Source organism: Ochotona curzoniae, unplaced genomic scaffold, assembly GCF_017591425.1.
Source record: "Ochotona curzoniae isolate NIBS_2020 unplaced genomic scaffold, NIBS_Ocur_1.0 scaffold_3890, whole genome shotgun sequence".
NCBI classification, from domain to species: Eukaryota; Metazoa; Chordata; class Mammalia; order Lagomorpha; family Ochotonidae; genus Ochotona; species Ochotona curzoniae.
Window position 1 is genome coordinate 37438663 of NW_024467115.1, and position 15176 is coordinate 37453838.

At 60.5% G+C, this 15176-nt stretch overlaps 1 protein-coding gene across 1 annotated transcript in view; it reads right to left on the minus strand.

Moving 5' to 3' along the window:
• Positions 1–15176, minus strand: part of AGPAT4 (1-acylglycerol-3-phosphate O-acyltransferase 4) — an 86059-nt gene that overhangs the window by 7549 nt on the left and 63334 nt on the right. The window contains exons 3-4 of the mRNA XM_040965432.1: positions 9634–9803; positions 555–716 (exon numbers count right to left, since the gene is read on the minus strand). Of these exons, the coding sequence (XP_040821366.1) occupies positions 555–716; positions 9634–9803 (332 nt within the window). The remainder of the gene's footprint in view (positions 1–554; positions 717–9633; positions 9804–15176) is intronic.

The window sequence follows — 15176 nt, forward strand, 5'->3', positions numbered from 1 at the left end:
GGGCCACGGCCACGCACGGCCTCATAGTCGCACACTGAGGGCCACGGCCACGCACGGCCTCACAGTCACACTGAGGGCCATGGCCATGCACAACCTCACCGTCACACAGGGACCACAGCCACGCACGGCCTCACAGTCACACAGGGACCACAGCCACGCACGGCCTCACAGTCACACTGAGGGCCACGGCCACGCACGGCCTCACAGTCACACAGGGACCACAGCCACGCACGGCCTCACAGTCACACTGAGGGCCACGGCCACGCACGGCCTCACAGTCACACAGGGACCATAGCCACGCACGGCCTCACAGTCACACAGGGACCACGGCCACGCACGGCCTCACAATCACACAGGGACCACAGCCATGCACGGCCTCACAGTCGCACACTGAGGGCCACGGCCACGCACGGCCTCACAGTACAGAGCCCACAGTGACAGCATGGACCACGCGTGAGAAGGAGCAGCAGCCACACTCAGCCCGGGGTCCAGCCCCGCCACGGCCCGGCGTGGCTCACAGGACCCATGAGGGAGAGGCGTCTGGTCCGACATACAAGGTATTTCTCGGGGTAGTCGCGCAGGTGCATCAGGCTGGCGGCCACGGTCTTGCGGTCCTGCTCCCACTTGCGCGAGCAGAAGATCATCTCGGTGAAGTACCACATCCAGCCGATGATGGGCACGTACGCCAGCTCCTTCTTGGCCAGCACCTTGGAGTTCTGAAACAGGAGGTGGGCATGAGGCCGTGCCCCGTGGCTGCTGACCTCAGGGACAAAAAAGGGAGAATGTTCCAGAGCACAGGGAGGGTGAGGCCACGTCCTGCCGTGCCAACCAGAAGCCAGAGCTGTCCCACTGGGGTGGACATCCAGGAAGGCACCAGGCTCCAGCGGAGGGCCCGTACGGGCACCCAAGGGCTCCGGATCATTAAGTCAGTTGGGGCCACTGGGCCAAGCTGCAGCTTGGTGACAGGTACATGGGCCCTTTCCCGGAGTCCTCACAGCTCCCCGTCTCCAGCAGCCGAGGCAGACGGGAAATGGAGCCCAGCCAGGTTCCCAGCCATGCCCACACAGAGGAGATCAATGTGGGCCTGGGGCCCAGGGCTCTGGCCATGCCCCAATCGGACATGGCATGAGAGTGCGGCAGTGTGAGGCTGGCCTGAAGCTGGCCCACCAATGGACAGGGCTGCTTTGGGGACTCTTAAATGGGTCCCAAGTCTCAGTAGCCACACAGTGCCCCATCCACCTAACCAGCTGTGCTCAGGTGGTACCAACCATGCTGGGGACAGGAGAAAAGGCACAGCCCTTATCAAGCAAAGCTGGCTTCTGTATGTGTCCCCTTCAAAGGCCTGACTGGCCAGCGTGTCCCTTGATGACTGAACCAGGAGAATGAACTGCGGGGGTGTGCTGGACAGGGCAGCTGAGCTGTTCTGATGACACCTGTCGGGGATGTGGCCCCCAAACTAAGGCACCCTGAGTGGTGAGTGTCACTGGCTACCCCAAAACCCTCTCCCCTTGATCCCCTGCCTCCTCTCCCTCCCAACCATAGCAGCTTCAGTCTGGTATAGCGACAAGGCCTGCGCCCCCTCCCTGCTGTACGGGGCTGAGTGTCCCAGCATCCTGTCACCTTTGAGGTCAGTGTCACAGATCAGGATTGGGCTGGCTTTGCAGCTGGCCTCTACACCTGAGAACTGCCTAGGCCGGCCACGCCGGGGGAATCCAGAAACAGGAGCCCCTTCTCCACATGTCCACTGGGCTCAGAGCCATGACCTAACTCCCACAATCCCATGCGACTAACAGCCAGGAAACAGAGACTTGGGCTCCTGGACCATGATGTCACCCTGTGGCGGCAACGGCCTGGGGGCACAGCTGCTGCCTCCCCCCAGCAGCTGCCCCTGGGCGGCACACCCCAGCTGCTGGCTGGGCATCTTTAGGGCTCGGGCCACGGGGCTGGCTGCTCCGTACAGATCTCTGCCACGTGACACTCGTGCTCATCAACCTGGTTCTTTACGTTCCTACCAGCTCTCAGAATCATCCTGCTCCCTCATGGCGAAAGCAACAGGGAATGGCAGCCGTATCCCATGGCTACTTCCCTAGGAGCTATGGTCCTGGGGTTCTCACCCCACTCCTGTCAGCGAGGGACGTGCCCCCTGCCGCTCCTGTGCCTCTGCCCCCTGCCTCCCAAGGGTGCGACCTCACAATGAGAGCAGAGCCCAGCATCCTCCCTAACAAATGGGAAGCTTTTGTTCCTGGTAGATGAGCCTTTACAGTCCTCGTGGACCTGAATCCACACCCCAAAGACCACCGGGGGCTGTGCGAAGGGGCCAGAAGGCAGAGGGGTCCATGCCCTGCTGGGGGGGGAGGGAGCCACGGCCAGCTTGCTGTGAATGCCCGCCTCTGCCCGCCCCATGACACCCACGTGGGTCTCAGGCTGGGTGCTGAGCTGCCGCTAAAAGGACTCTGACAGTCACATGGGGGGACCTGAGGGTGGGCACCCAGAGCACTGCTGTGGCCATGACTGCCAGGCCACTGAGAACCCCTCATGTGACCCCCTGGGGCCTGGCCTCACCCAGCAGTGGGGAGCTCCCTGTTGTCCCCGCCCTGGCCGTCCACATGGGAAAGTATACGCACGATGTGATGGTGCTGGCGCGAGGCATCCCATGCACTCCTGTTCCCACACGCCTCTCCTACTGGAAGTTCCCACTAGCGACCCCTGGAGGAGGCGACGGGGACTGAGGCTGGGCACAGACGGCGCCTGGTTTCTGCTGTGGCGGCTCTCCTGCCCTTTCCTGTTGCCCACCAGTCAGGGGCATCACCCCGGGATGCTGGTTTCTACTACAGATACAAACTGGGGTCCCTCATGCAGAACTATGAAAACAGTAAGACGGAAGTATCCACACTCTGCTCATCTCTTCTCAACTGCAGGTAGCACGTGTGAGGCTTGCTGGGCCCAGCCAAGCCGTTCCACCCGCCATTGCAGCCGGGGGAGCTGGGGGAGCAGCCGGGGGAGCCGGGGGAGCAGCCGCGGGAGCAGCCAGGGGAGCAGCCAGGGAAGCCGGGGAAGCAGCTGGGGGAGCAGCCTGGGGAGCAGCCGCGGGTGCAGCCTGGGGAGCAGCCGGGGGAGCAGCCAGGGAAGCCGGGGAAGCAGCTGGGGGAGCAGCCTGGGGAGCAGCCAGGGGAGCCGCCTGGGGAGCAGCCGGGGGAGCTGGGGGAGCAGCCGCGCAGCCCCGGCAGTGGGCCTCTGCGCCAAGGCCTGGGTGCTGTGGGTAGGATGCCCCATCACAGTGCCTGAGTTTGAGCTCTGGCTTCCCTTCAATTCCAGCTTCTTCCCAGTGCACACCTGGGAGGCAAGGCAGCAGTGACGGTCATGGCCCTGTGTCCCTGCCACTCCTGGAGTAACCCAGACTGCGAGCTCACTCCTGGCTCCAGCCCGGCTAGCCAGCTGTTTGCCGCAGGCACCGGGAAGTGATCCAGCGCCCAGAGAAAGCACTCTGTGTCTCCCTCTTCCATTTCTGCCTTTCAAATAAAATGAAGCTAAGTCATGTTTGCAACAGAAAAGTCAGTTCCTCTGACCCAGAAAGCTTCCCTGCACACGGCACGCAGGGGGCTGCTCCTGGGCCAGGGGCTGGGGGTCGGGGGCCGGGGAGGGGAGCCAGAGCCCAGGGGGTGGGGGCCAGGGGCCGGGGGCCAGGGAGGGGGGCCGAGGGGCCGGGGTCCAGGAGGGGGGAGGGGAGGCTGGGGGCCAGGGAGCGGGGGTTGCGGGCTGGGGGCCAGGGGCCAGGGGCTGTGGAGGGGCCTGGGGGTGGGGGCCAGGGCCCGGGGAGGGGGGAGGTGTCCGCGGGACGAGGCAAACAGCAGGGTGGCCTCCATGACCTCTGCCATTGGCCCTGCAAGTGCAGTGCCAGCAGACCCATGCACCTGCCAGAGAGAGGCCAGGCAGAACTGCCGGGGACACTCAGGGCCAGCCAGTCCCTGAGCAGAGTGAGAAGAGGCTGGAGCTTCGACTGCCGAAGCCAAGGGGTGTGTGTGTGTGTGTGTGCGCACGCACGCGTCTCCTAGCTATACAGTGAGTGCGGGTACCTATATGTGTATGTTCATCTGTGTGTCTGTGTGTCTGTCTGATGAGTCTGTCTTGCGTGTGTCTGTGTATATGTGGCCTTGTATGAATGAATGCAGGTCTGTGTGTCTGTATGTCCATGTGTGTGCCTGTCTGCTGTGCGCCATGTCCTTAAGCCTGTGTGTGTACAAGTGTGTGTCTGTATATGCGTGTGCTGTAGTGTCTGTGTGGGCCTGTGTGCATGAGTCCCCCAAGTATGTGTACAAGTGGGTTGTCTGTGTGTGCACCTGTGTGCACTGGTGGACCCATGCATGTGTGCTTGTGTATATACGAGTGTGTGTGACTGCAGCTATGCATGTGTCTTTGGGCCCAGGTGTCTGTGTTTTGTTGTCCGCATGTGCCTGTCCCTCAGCGGGGAGAGCCGCCACCCGTGCCCCTGACCCGCGCGTGCCGCAGTCCCGGCTCCTCTCCTGCCCCGTGCCCTCACCGTGGGGGCTTGCACTGCCAGAGGCATCCAGTCACAGGGAACGTCTGACTAACCAGACACGCAAATGTCCTCCAAGAACTCAGCTCCCACACACACGCTGCTCGAGTGTGCAGGGCATGCTCACAGCTCCGCCCCGCCCCCCACTGCCTCATCAGACTGAGACATGCAATGGGGACCTAAGTGTTGCTTGAGCCGGGAACTCACCTTCCACACCCAGCCCCACTCCCAGGGGCCCTAGGCTCCTTCCCAGCCTCCCACCCAAGCAGCCAGCTCGGATCCCACCCAGGATAGCACTCGTCCTCAGCCGACGGAAGGACGGAGCCTCCAGCAGCTCCCGCCGCTGTGCCAGTGCCCTGGGCAGCAGGTATGTGCCAAACCCACAGTGGTAGGCAGCGAAGCCCGCAGCCCAGGAGGGCCTGAGCTGGAGGCAGCTGGCTGGCCAGAGCAGGGGCAGTGTGGTACAGGATGGAGTCAGGGCTTGTGTAAGCTCCCTGAGCCAGGGCTGCCCCAAGCCAGCCTGCCTTCACAGCAGCCACCAGGGTCTCAGTGCCTCCACCTGCGCTCTGCTTTCTAACCAAGCGCACGCTAGCACTTCTAGGAGGACACTCCCACTCCGGACAAATGGAGGTGCATGGTGCTCCTGGGAGCAGCCCACTTCCTGCCCCGGATCTGTCTGTGTGCCACTGCTACTCTGGGGTCCTCATTCATATGTGTGATTCCAGACACCAGCAAGCCTGGCACAAACTGGCAGTGTCACAGACGGAAGCCCCTTCCCACTCCTGGCACAATGGCAGAGGCAGCAGCAGGAACCCCGGTGCATCCCGGGCTGGCAGAGGTGGTGGGGCGGGGAAGGGGAGGCCTTCTCACACACTCAGGTGACACACGGAAGGCGGTGCACACCACACCACATGCCCACAAGAGTCCATCAAATCAGAGTGGCAGGTGTGCCTGGCACACCACCCTCCCCATTGCCTGTGGCCAGAGAACTTGAACGACAAGCAGGTGTGTGTGCTGAAGTGGCGCAGACATGGCTCTCACGGCATTTGCTATGACCCAAGGAGGGGGGAGGTGGGGAGAGGGAGGCTTCCCGGAGCCCCCTCCGACTACACCCAGCGCGGTAAACCAGGCAAGCCTTCCTGAGCCACCACGCCCTTGCCCTCCTTTTATGACAGTTGGAGGAGGTCAGCAGCCTGAGCCAGCAGAAGTTCGAGGCCGTGCACCCCCCCTAGCACTGGCCACTGCAACTGAGCCTTTTTCTGATCTCCCCCCCCATGATCCCACAAACACTTCAAAAGGGGAATTGTTAGCCGAGCTTCAGATCACCCCTTCCAGGGACCCACAGCCCGTTACATGCAGGATTCAGAGTTAAGTGCACAGCGCCGGGACGAAGCCCAGGCGAGTGGCAGGGATAAAAGACCGGCTCCCATCTGATCCCTGAGCACAGAACACCCTGACACATCCCCCAAGGAGTGCCCTACAATTTGGCGAGACCCCAGGACCTAAGAGTCCCAACAGCCTTCACCAGCAGATGTGCCTGTCCTGCAGTTAACATCGTCAAGCTTTGAGACCCTAGTCTCCACCCAGGTGTCAGCTTGCACGGTAAGAACCACATTTCAGGGTCCTCCGGGGACAAGCCATGGCTGCTGGGGCTCCAGGCCCAGGTCCCAGGGCTCTACAACGCCTGTGAACCACACACTTCAGGGTCCTCCGGGGACAAGCCATGGCTGCTGGGGCTCCAGGCCCAGGTCCCAGGGCTCTACAACGCCTGTGAACCACACACTTCAGGGTCCTCCGGGGACAAGCCATGGCTGCTGGGGCTCCAGGTCCCTACAACGCCTGTGTGCTGATTGGCTGCGAGCGAAGCAGGTGGCTCCTGGGCTGTGCTGGCGCTGGACTCTTGTTATTGATTTGGCTCAGGCAGTGCAATGTCACCCCCACAGTGACCTTGGAACACAGCTGGCAGGCGGCTCGCTGAAAGGACTGTGTGTGCCCAGCCACTCCCCAACAGACACGCCTTGGTCAACCCCTCCACATCCCCGACCTTGGCCACTGGGTGGACAGAGCCTCACTCAGCGGGAGTATCATTCAGATCTCCCACTTCCAGCTTTCCACCATCCTCCCTCGCCTCATAACTGCCCGTTTCCCTGAGTCTCCTGTCCCCTCCTACAGCTCAGGGTTCCTCCCAAGGTCACTCAGCTGTCCTGGGCAGGTGGGGACTGATGCCAGCGGGCAGGCAAACCCTGCTGAGACACTGCACCTGCTGGGAAAGTGTTCAAGTTCTTCTGCAAGGGGGGGGGGGTGGTAAAAAGAACAGCCTCTGTCAGGTCTCCAAGGGCTGCTCCTGCTGGCCTCCCCAACACACAAGGGGTTGACACCCATCAGGCCACCTCCAGGCCACCTCCAGGGTGCTCAACGGCTGCAGCTAACTGCTCTGGGTGCCAGTCAGGCCTGCCCACACCCTGCTGCCCAGAGGAAGTGTTCCACCTTGTGCCTTGTGTCCACTGACACCTGTGTGCATGCGTCTGTGTGTTGACCTGATGCCTTGCAACAAGCTATTCCGGAAGCCACGCTGTGTCTGACCCTGGTGCCCACACTGAGCCTTGGCGGGGCGGGGTTTGGCAGACGTAGCCGTCACTGCCTCCAAGGTCCCCTGTGTTAGAAGAGCCAAGCTTGCAGGTGTTGTAAGCACCCCACCCTTCCTCATTTTCTATGAAGACATGCAGCCCTGTCCAGTCTGCTCCTAGGCTGTGTCGTGCTGTCCCCTGCCTGCTCTGCACAGGTGCCAAGAGTGGCTCAAGCATCCCAGCGTCCCAGGGTCCTCCTGGCCCCAGTGGAGCCACCTTGTCCCCTGGAGTGTGGGCTGGACTCACCTGCTCCAACAGACCAAGCATGACAACAATGTCAGCCGGGCAACCAAATGCTACTGTGCTTACTGGGGTCGGAAACTTGACAACCGTTTTACTGAGACAAAAGCCACAGAGGCTCAGGGACTGCAATCCTTGGTCCACATTCCTGCGATGTTCCATCCTTAGCTGCCTCTGGGTCATGCTGCCCCCACCCCGACTGGGGGAGGAGCGTGTCAGTGAGATGTGCCAGCCAGGACTCAGGAGCTCTCCTCCGGCCGCGACATGCCAGTTCCAGGGGAGCCTTCTGCCACAGGACCCCTTAATGCAAGAGACTCTGCAAACATCACTCACTTTCCCAAACACTCATTTCCTCTGGGTCGCCAACACAGGCGAGCATGAGAACCGCCTGCTCCGGAGCCTCTGTTCCTTTCTCCAGGAAATCAATTCCTCCAGGGTGGTAAGCCGGCATCCCTTGGGGGTCCTGGCTGGAGTCCCAGCTGCTCCATTTCCAACCCAGCCCCTTGCTCATGTGCCTGGGAAAGCAGCAGAGGATGCTTGGGTCTCTGTGACCATGTGCGACAGTCCAGAAGAAATCTCTGGCTTTGCCCTGGCTCAGCCCTGGCCCCTGCAGCCATCTGGGGAGTAAACCAGCAGGTAGAAGTTCTCTCTCTGTCTTTCCTTCTCTTCCAAATAAAACAAATCTTCCTTAAAACAAATAAAGCAAATAAGCAAATTCCCCTGACTCCAGAAGAAAGCAAGGCAAACCCAGAGGGTGTGTCGGTGTGGGTTCTACGATCTCAGGGCCCGGGTCTTCCCTGTGCTCCCGGGCCCGTGGGTCCCCTCTCGCTGTGCCACTTCGCCTCCACACCCGCTGCAGGCTCTCCATCCTCACCGCTGTGCCCGCTGCTCCCTGGCTGCATGGGGGGTTCTCTGCGGCCCCATCTCATCAACCCTGCAGCTCTGTTTTCCCACGTGGTGACTTCCACGCCTCCCAGGAGCCCTGTGCACCTCATGGCCAGGGGCACACCGGGCACCCCATCCGGGTGGCAGCCGGTCCTGCACACAGCCACTCGCGTCAGTGTCTCTCCAGGCCTGGGCCTGGCTTGCCCTCCCAGCCCCATCTGGGGACCCAGCCTCACTTGGTCCTGTCCTTGAGTAAACTGCAGGGCCGACCCCAGGCACCAGGAGCTCATTTATACAATGTGAATGACAGTCTCATGATGGGCAGCAGTGTGACAAGGTGAGTGACACGCAGACTGAGCACTAGAGCCACGATATGGAAAGGGCCTTGCAGCCCAGCACGCTCTGCTTGGTCACGGGTGCCTGCCCCACTGTGCTCACCCAGCTTGGCAGGAACCCGGCTGCAGCTGCCTCAACACTGCCCCCCAGAGGGCAAGCTCTGAACACCACAGGGACTTTCAAAGGTCAATATGAAGAACTTTGCTTTGGTCCTTAACCATACACTAGAACACAAACACACACCAAGTCCATTAAGTGTCCACAGAAACACAGGGAGGTGTCAGCTGGCCAGGCTGCTGCCCCTGGCCCAGAACTCAGGTCCCCAGGGTCCTCCGACCTCCGCGTTCATCCACGGTGGCGTGTCTCCAGGCCGTGGTGGCCACGAGCCCCAGCCCACCTGTGACATGAGTGGTCTTTCCCACCCCACTGGTCTCCAAGCTCTGGTGCAAACCGTCAGCCCTTCCTCCCACCTTTCTGAGGGTGGCGCTGCCACTGCATCCCTCCACGTGGTGAGCACAGCGAACTCGGGGACAGAGAGGTAAAGGTTTACAAGCTGCACGCACCATCAGACGCTTCGCAGAAACGAATTGACTGGCCTAGGGCACTGCACATGCGCAGGCCTACAAGGCTGGAAATTCAGAGGAGACGCCTGCCTGTGGCTAGGGAGGCTGGACTGAGAGCAGAGCCACATCCAGTTCTTGTGTGATCCCAAGCAGTGCATGGGTAACTTTGTGATTTTTTTACTTTTTTAAGGAAGTGTGGTCTTCAGCTTGTAACCCACAGTCTGTGTAAAACCGCTGGTGGGCAGGGACCTCTTATCAAGGCTCATGAGAAGGCTTCAACCTCAATGCCAACCCAGAACCAAGAGCGCTCCGTGCAACCTCTGCTGCTGCTCCCGAGAAAATTCTTAACAGTCAAGTGCAAAAGCGGCGGGCTGGGGAAGTGAGAAGCGTCAGTGTGGAAAAGCAGCTGGGGCTGGAGGAAGGGGAGGGGACTCCGGGTCCGACTTACCGCCAGGATCCCAAAGCGTTCGGCCAGGCTCCAGCCACAGAGAAAGTCAATCTCGAACTTGTGGTTCAGGACCACGATGGCGCTCTCCTTGCCGTACAGGGGGTAGGCGTGCGGGTCGGTGTAGATGGTGCACTCCGTGCCCGACCACCACTCCAACAGCATCACCAGCTCTGTAACACAACAGCCCATGCGTGCTCAGCGCACCTGGCCAGAGGCTCTGGTCCCCATCCCAAAATGACAGGGGCCATTTCTGAACCCTGTCGGCCCAGACCCTGGCTCCTGGAAGGTTCTAGAAGGAGCAGTGGGCATAGGAGGCCTCCCTGGGACTTGAACCCTTGACTAAGGACTATGGGTGAAATTATTCAGAAACCTCAGATCCGTGGAAAATCCACACCCGTGTCACACCCCCGGCAGGCAGCATGGGCCATGACCAACCGCGACATTTAGCAACTCCATCCCCAGACACCAAAGACCCAACTGTCCCTGCCCAGGTGTGACATTCAAGACCACCAGGAGGCAGGCATGGACAATGCTGTATGGATCCAGCCCTGGAACAGCCAGTGCCACTTACAACTGTCATGCTGTGGCCTCAATGACAGCCAGAAGGGCAAGAGTCTTTTGCCAGGAGCAAATGGCAAGTCCAACTGCATCCTTAACCACGCCCTGAATCTGGGAGACAGGCGGATGAGCAGGTAGGTGATGACATGGCACTGCAGGCGGGCAGGTGGGAGGGAGGGTGCAGTTCCTCCGGACCGGCCACCCTCTGCAGCGGGCTCCCCATCCAACCCCCTCCCCAAGGCCAAGGGTCTGACTCTGTTATCAGCTTTGCATCACCTTAGCCTGAGCAGCTGCTCTCAGAATCTTTTCTCATCGGGGCTGGTGGTCGGAAACCACCAGAACATTCCAGAAAGCACATGGCCTCGTGTCTAAGTGGAGAGCACCAGGAGGCCTTGGGCAGGTCAACTCACGCACTTCTGTGTCCTAACCCTCGGGATGCAGTGACCTCACCAGGCTTGGGAGAACGCAAGTCCACCGAAGCTTCATGATCACTGGGTTTGTTAGCCATAAGCAGGAGCTCTCCCATTCTGTTCCCAGATATGCGAAACAAAGTGTCTGCCTGTTTCTAGGAGCCAACAGAAGACATGGCTTGCTGCACTGTCCCAAGGGAACAATCAGGATGGGAGCTAAGTCAGGAGCCAACACACTGGGGCCAGAGTCCAGGCTAGGCAGGAGGGGAACAAAGGGACCGATTTAGCGGCCCAGCTGGGAGGCGCCTGAGCACAGCGGGGGTTTCTGCAGCAGAGGCACAGGGACGCAGCCCGCCAGGAGCACAGAGCTGAGTGTGACTTGGTGCGGGCCATGCCTGGCCAGTTAGTTCCCACCCCGACACACACCGTGCCTGCATTCCCCAGCGCCCTCCACAGCCTTGTCACAGCCTCTTCTCCCTAGCCACAGATCACAGCCAGGGCCTGGGTTCACTCTGACCTCAGTGCCCAGCGAGCACCCACACCTCGAGGTCTCCTGCACTGGAAGTCCTACACAGGACTGCTACACACACTGTTACAATGCGACGTTTTGGGGCAAGGGCAGAGAAGGCCAGAGCCGATGAAGGCTTCCCTCAGGGGCAGGAAGGCAGGGAGCATCTTTAGAGAAGCGTTCACTGGCAGGCTGGAATGGGAGGCACAGCTGTGGTGCCAGTCAGCGGGGACGGTGGCCGGCCTGACAAACTCCATCTCACTGGGTGGAGGAGGGCTGGTCCCTCCCACCAACCTCTGTGCCTTTCGCCAGTGTCAATGCCTTTGAGGATTCAGATGGCATGGGGTGCCCACAGGGAAATGCAACCCCTCCTCATTGGCTTTGCAGGAATGCCAGGGGGGCCAGCGCGGCCACCAGGGCCACTCGTAGGCATGGAGGGCAGGAGCGAGGCTGTGCCACCTCGGAGCTCTCACTTGTCGTTGATCTGCTGACTCACAGCTCCAGGCAAGCGGCAGCTGGGCCTCGGCTGCTCTTCCTCCCCACCCAGACTCCACACTGGCGCCCAACGCTCATGTTCAGCTCTGTGCCAAGCGCCCCGTGTCTACAGGATGTGCATGCCAGCCACGTCCTGGCACAGGTGCCAGCCCATTCTCCCGGGGCCCTGGCTCATGCCTGGGGTTCCAACCTCTGGTTCCCCAGAGTTGACACCCAGCACCCTTGCTTCCCACCACCCCACCACCACCACCAACTGTCTGCCCTGGGAATTCCAAGCTCCTGCAGCGGAAGCAGCCACAGCAGCCACGGGCCAGCAGCACAGGTGAACGAGGCGGGTCCGCTGTGACCAGGCTCACATGGGTGCGCGCCTGGCTGCACAGGGCTACCCCAGTGGCTCTGTTCTTGGCATGAACCCAGTTGGGAAGCACCCTCGTCACCCCCGCCCCTTCACCCTCGCTCCTCCTCCACAGTGAGCTACGGTGACCGCCCACAATGCCTGTGGCCTTCCAATCTTTTCCCTGAGCACTCGTGCAGACACCCAGCCCCTCCAACATCTGTGAACACACGCACATTTGTCTTTGGCACGCAGCATATGTCAGATCCGCCCAGGCATGTGCACAGGGACATTGGCCAGCGCCGGCTGAGCTCTGGGCTCGGGCGCCTCTGCACGTGGCCTGATCACAGTGACCGTCGGGCACCACTTCACACGCTAAAGACGAGGACAGGGAGAGAGAACAGAGTCTCACTCTTTGCCCAAAATAGGAAATTGCCGTATTTTAACGCACAAACAGCGAGAACAGCAATTTCACAGCGACTGAGCGCGCAGACACGGCACACGTGGCGTGGCCCTTCTGCTGCTGACTGGTGACGGCCCCTCCTCACTCACGGCTACAGCACGTGCTGCAACAGACTCCTTCGGAAATGAACAGTCCTTTTTGTAGATTGATTTATCTTTATTGGAAAGTCAGATATATACAGAAAGGAGGAGAGACAGAGAGAAAGATCTTCCGTCCCATGATTCACTCCCCAAGTGAGTGCAACAGCCAGTGCTGTGCCAATCCGAAGCCAGAAGCCAGGAGTCTCTTCTGGGTCTCCCATGTGGGTGTAGGGTCCCAAAGCTTTGGGCCATCCTCAACTGCTTTCCCAGGCCACAAGCAGGGAGCTGGATGGAAAGTGGAGCTGCTGGGATTAGAACCAGTGCCCATATGGGATCCCAGCAAGTTCAAGGCAAGGACTTTAACCGCTATGCTATTGCGCCAGGCCCTGAAATGAACAGTTTTGAAAACACAGTTTCTGCAACACAGATACACCAACAGGGAAGAGTTGGAGCTATTTCGAGAAGCTGGGCAGCGATGACAAAGACCTTCATGGCAGCAGATTCCACTCAGCTGCCCAGGAGTCAGGGCACAGGGGCAGGCCCTCAGCAGTTCGCCCTAGGATCTGCAGGTGCTGCTGGCTCCATCAGCATTAGAGGGAGCTTCATCCTGCCCCCACCACCTAGCGGCCAGCAGTGGCAGACCCTGAACTGTTCCAGCCCGCTGACCTGCTCCCTCCTCCCTAGAAATGGCACTAGTTTCCTTTCTAATTCATTCTTTGGCATCCTTATTAGAAAGTAATCCAGGGCCTGGCATAATGGCTCAGTGGCTAAATCCTTGCCGTGCATGAGCCGGGATTACATTTGGGTGCCAGTTCATGTCCTGGGTGCTACACTTTCCATCCAGCTCCCTGTTTGTGGCCTAAGAAAGCGGTCGAGGACGGCCCAAAGCTTTGGGACCCTGCCCCCGCGTGGGAGACCTGGAGGAAGCTCTTGACTCCTTTGGATCAGCTCGGCTCTGGCTGTTGTGGCCACTTGGCGAGTGAGCCAGTGGATGGAAGATCTTTTTCTCTGTCTCTCCTTCTTCTCTGTAAATCCGCCTTTCCAATGAAGGTGGGAAGGGCAAAGAGGAGGAGGGAAGCCTGGTGTCCGCAGGCCCTCGCTCCACGCCATGTGCTCCTGGTGGGGCTGCTGTGTGAGTACAGCTGGGCAGCCTGCTGCTGGCCCGGGACACCTGTGGGCTGGCCGCAGGGGAGCCACGCCCCAGCAACAGGCTGTCCTCCCGCGGCTTGCTCTGGTCCTCGGGCGATGTGAGTGGCCAGATGAGCTTCCCACAATCCCACGCTCTACAGCTGGATTATATTCAGATTGTAGGGATAGGACTGTTTCTCTGACCCAGGAAGGAAGTCACAGCAGACCCTGTCACCAGGATTACCATGTCCCAGCGGCACTGCCACAACTGGGGAGTCGCCTTGTCTTCTCTCCTCCAGTGGCAGAAGGTGTTCAGTGAGCGAGGGACAAGAGCCCACACACTGTGCCTGGCCGCCGGTGGCCTGAGCCCTTGCCGACCCATTAGGCTCATGGTACAAAAGCTCAGGTGGCACCACAGGTTCCAGAGCTTGTCTGGTGACCAAGCCTGTCCTTGGGGTGCTGGGGCATACCCCACATGACCAGGAGACTGGGGAGGGTCTGCCACCTCCACGGCAACACATTCCCCCAAAACAGAACGAACCATAGGAACCAGGCAGGGCATAATGTGGCCAGGTTGGGGGAGGGGAGGGCGCCCAGCGCACAGGGGCAAGGAGGGTGCCGTTGGCATTGCTGGCCGCCACAGGTTCAGTCGGTCCAGTTCTGCTGACCCTGGTTTTCCCTCTGACTGTTCCCAGGGTATAGGTTGAGTCCCGGCCCAAGTTTTGCCATCAGGGACTCACCCAGCCCAGCCCGGTGCCACTGTCTGTTTTGAAGACCCCCTGTCCTCCCTCACCCCAAGCCCTTCCGTTACCTGAGAACCTGACAAGGAGGGGAAAGGCACCAACTGACCTGCCCTGAGAGCCCATGGAGGACCTTGCCCCACTGCAGGGACAGGGCTGAGCCCAGCCACTGACCCGGTGCCCAGGGCAACTCTCTGAGGCTGGCCCCGCCTCCCAAGGGAAGAAGCCAATGGGGAGTGAGCAGGGAGGGAAGCCACAGGGCACACTCCAGGCAGCGTCTCCTGAACAGGTAAAGGTCCAACGCAGGCAGGGCACACCGTGGAGATCAAACACGCTCAAGTCCCCATGGGACCGCACACAGCTAGCTCCTTCCCCACTCGACGCCACTGCCGACAGCAACAGCAGCCGGGTGCGCCGGAGGCCACTGGGCGTGAAGGACAGGAGCAACACGGCCCTGCCCAGTGACACTTCTATATGTCAGGGGAGCCTGTCTGTGGTCCCAGCTCACCCTGGCTCTGCACTGTTCCCAGCTCCAAGCTTGATGGGACCCGACGCCCAGTCTTCCAGGAAGGCCCTCCCCGACCTTGCTAAGCCGTCAACAGCTCTGCCCAGGGTGCAGGAGGACAGCCGGGTTGGCCCTCATCCTGCAGGAGAGCCAGGGGACTTCATTTGCGTGCTCCATGTCACGTAAGTGTGTGTAACTGTACATTCACAACAACTATTGATTTTGCCTTTAGGTTAAAAACGTGGCCTCTCTCACCTTGGGACCTGCACCCGCGTGGGAGATCTGGAGGAGGCTCCTGGCTCCTGGCTTCAGATCGGCTCAG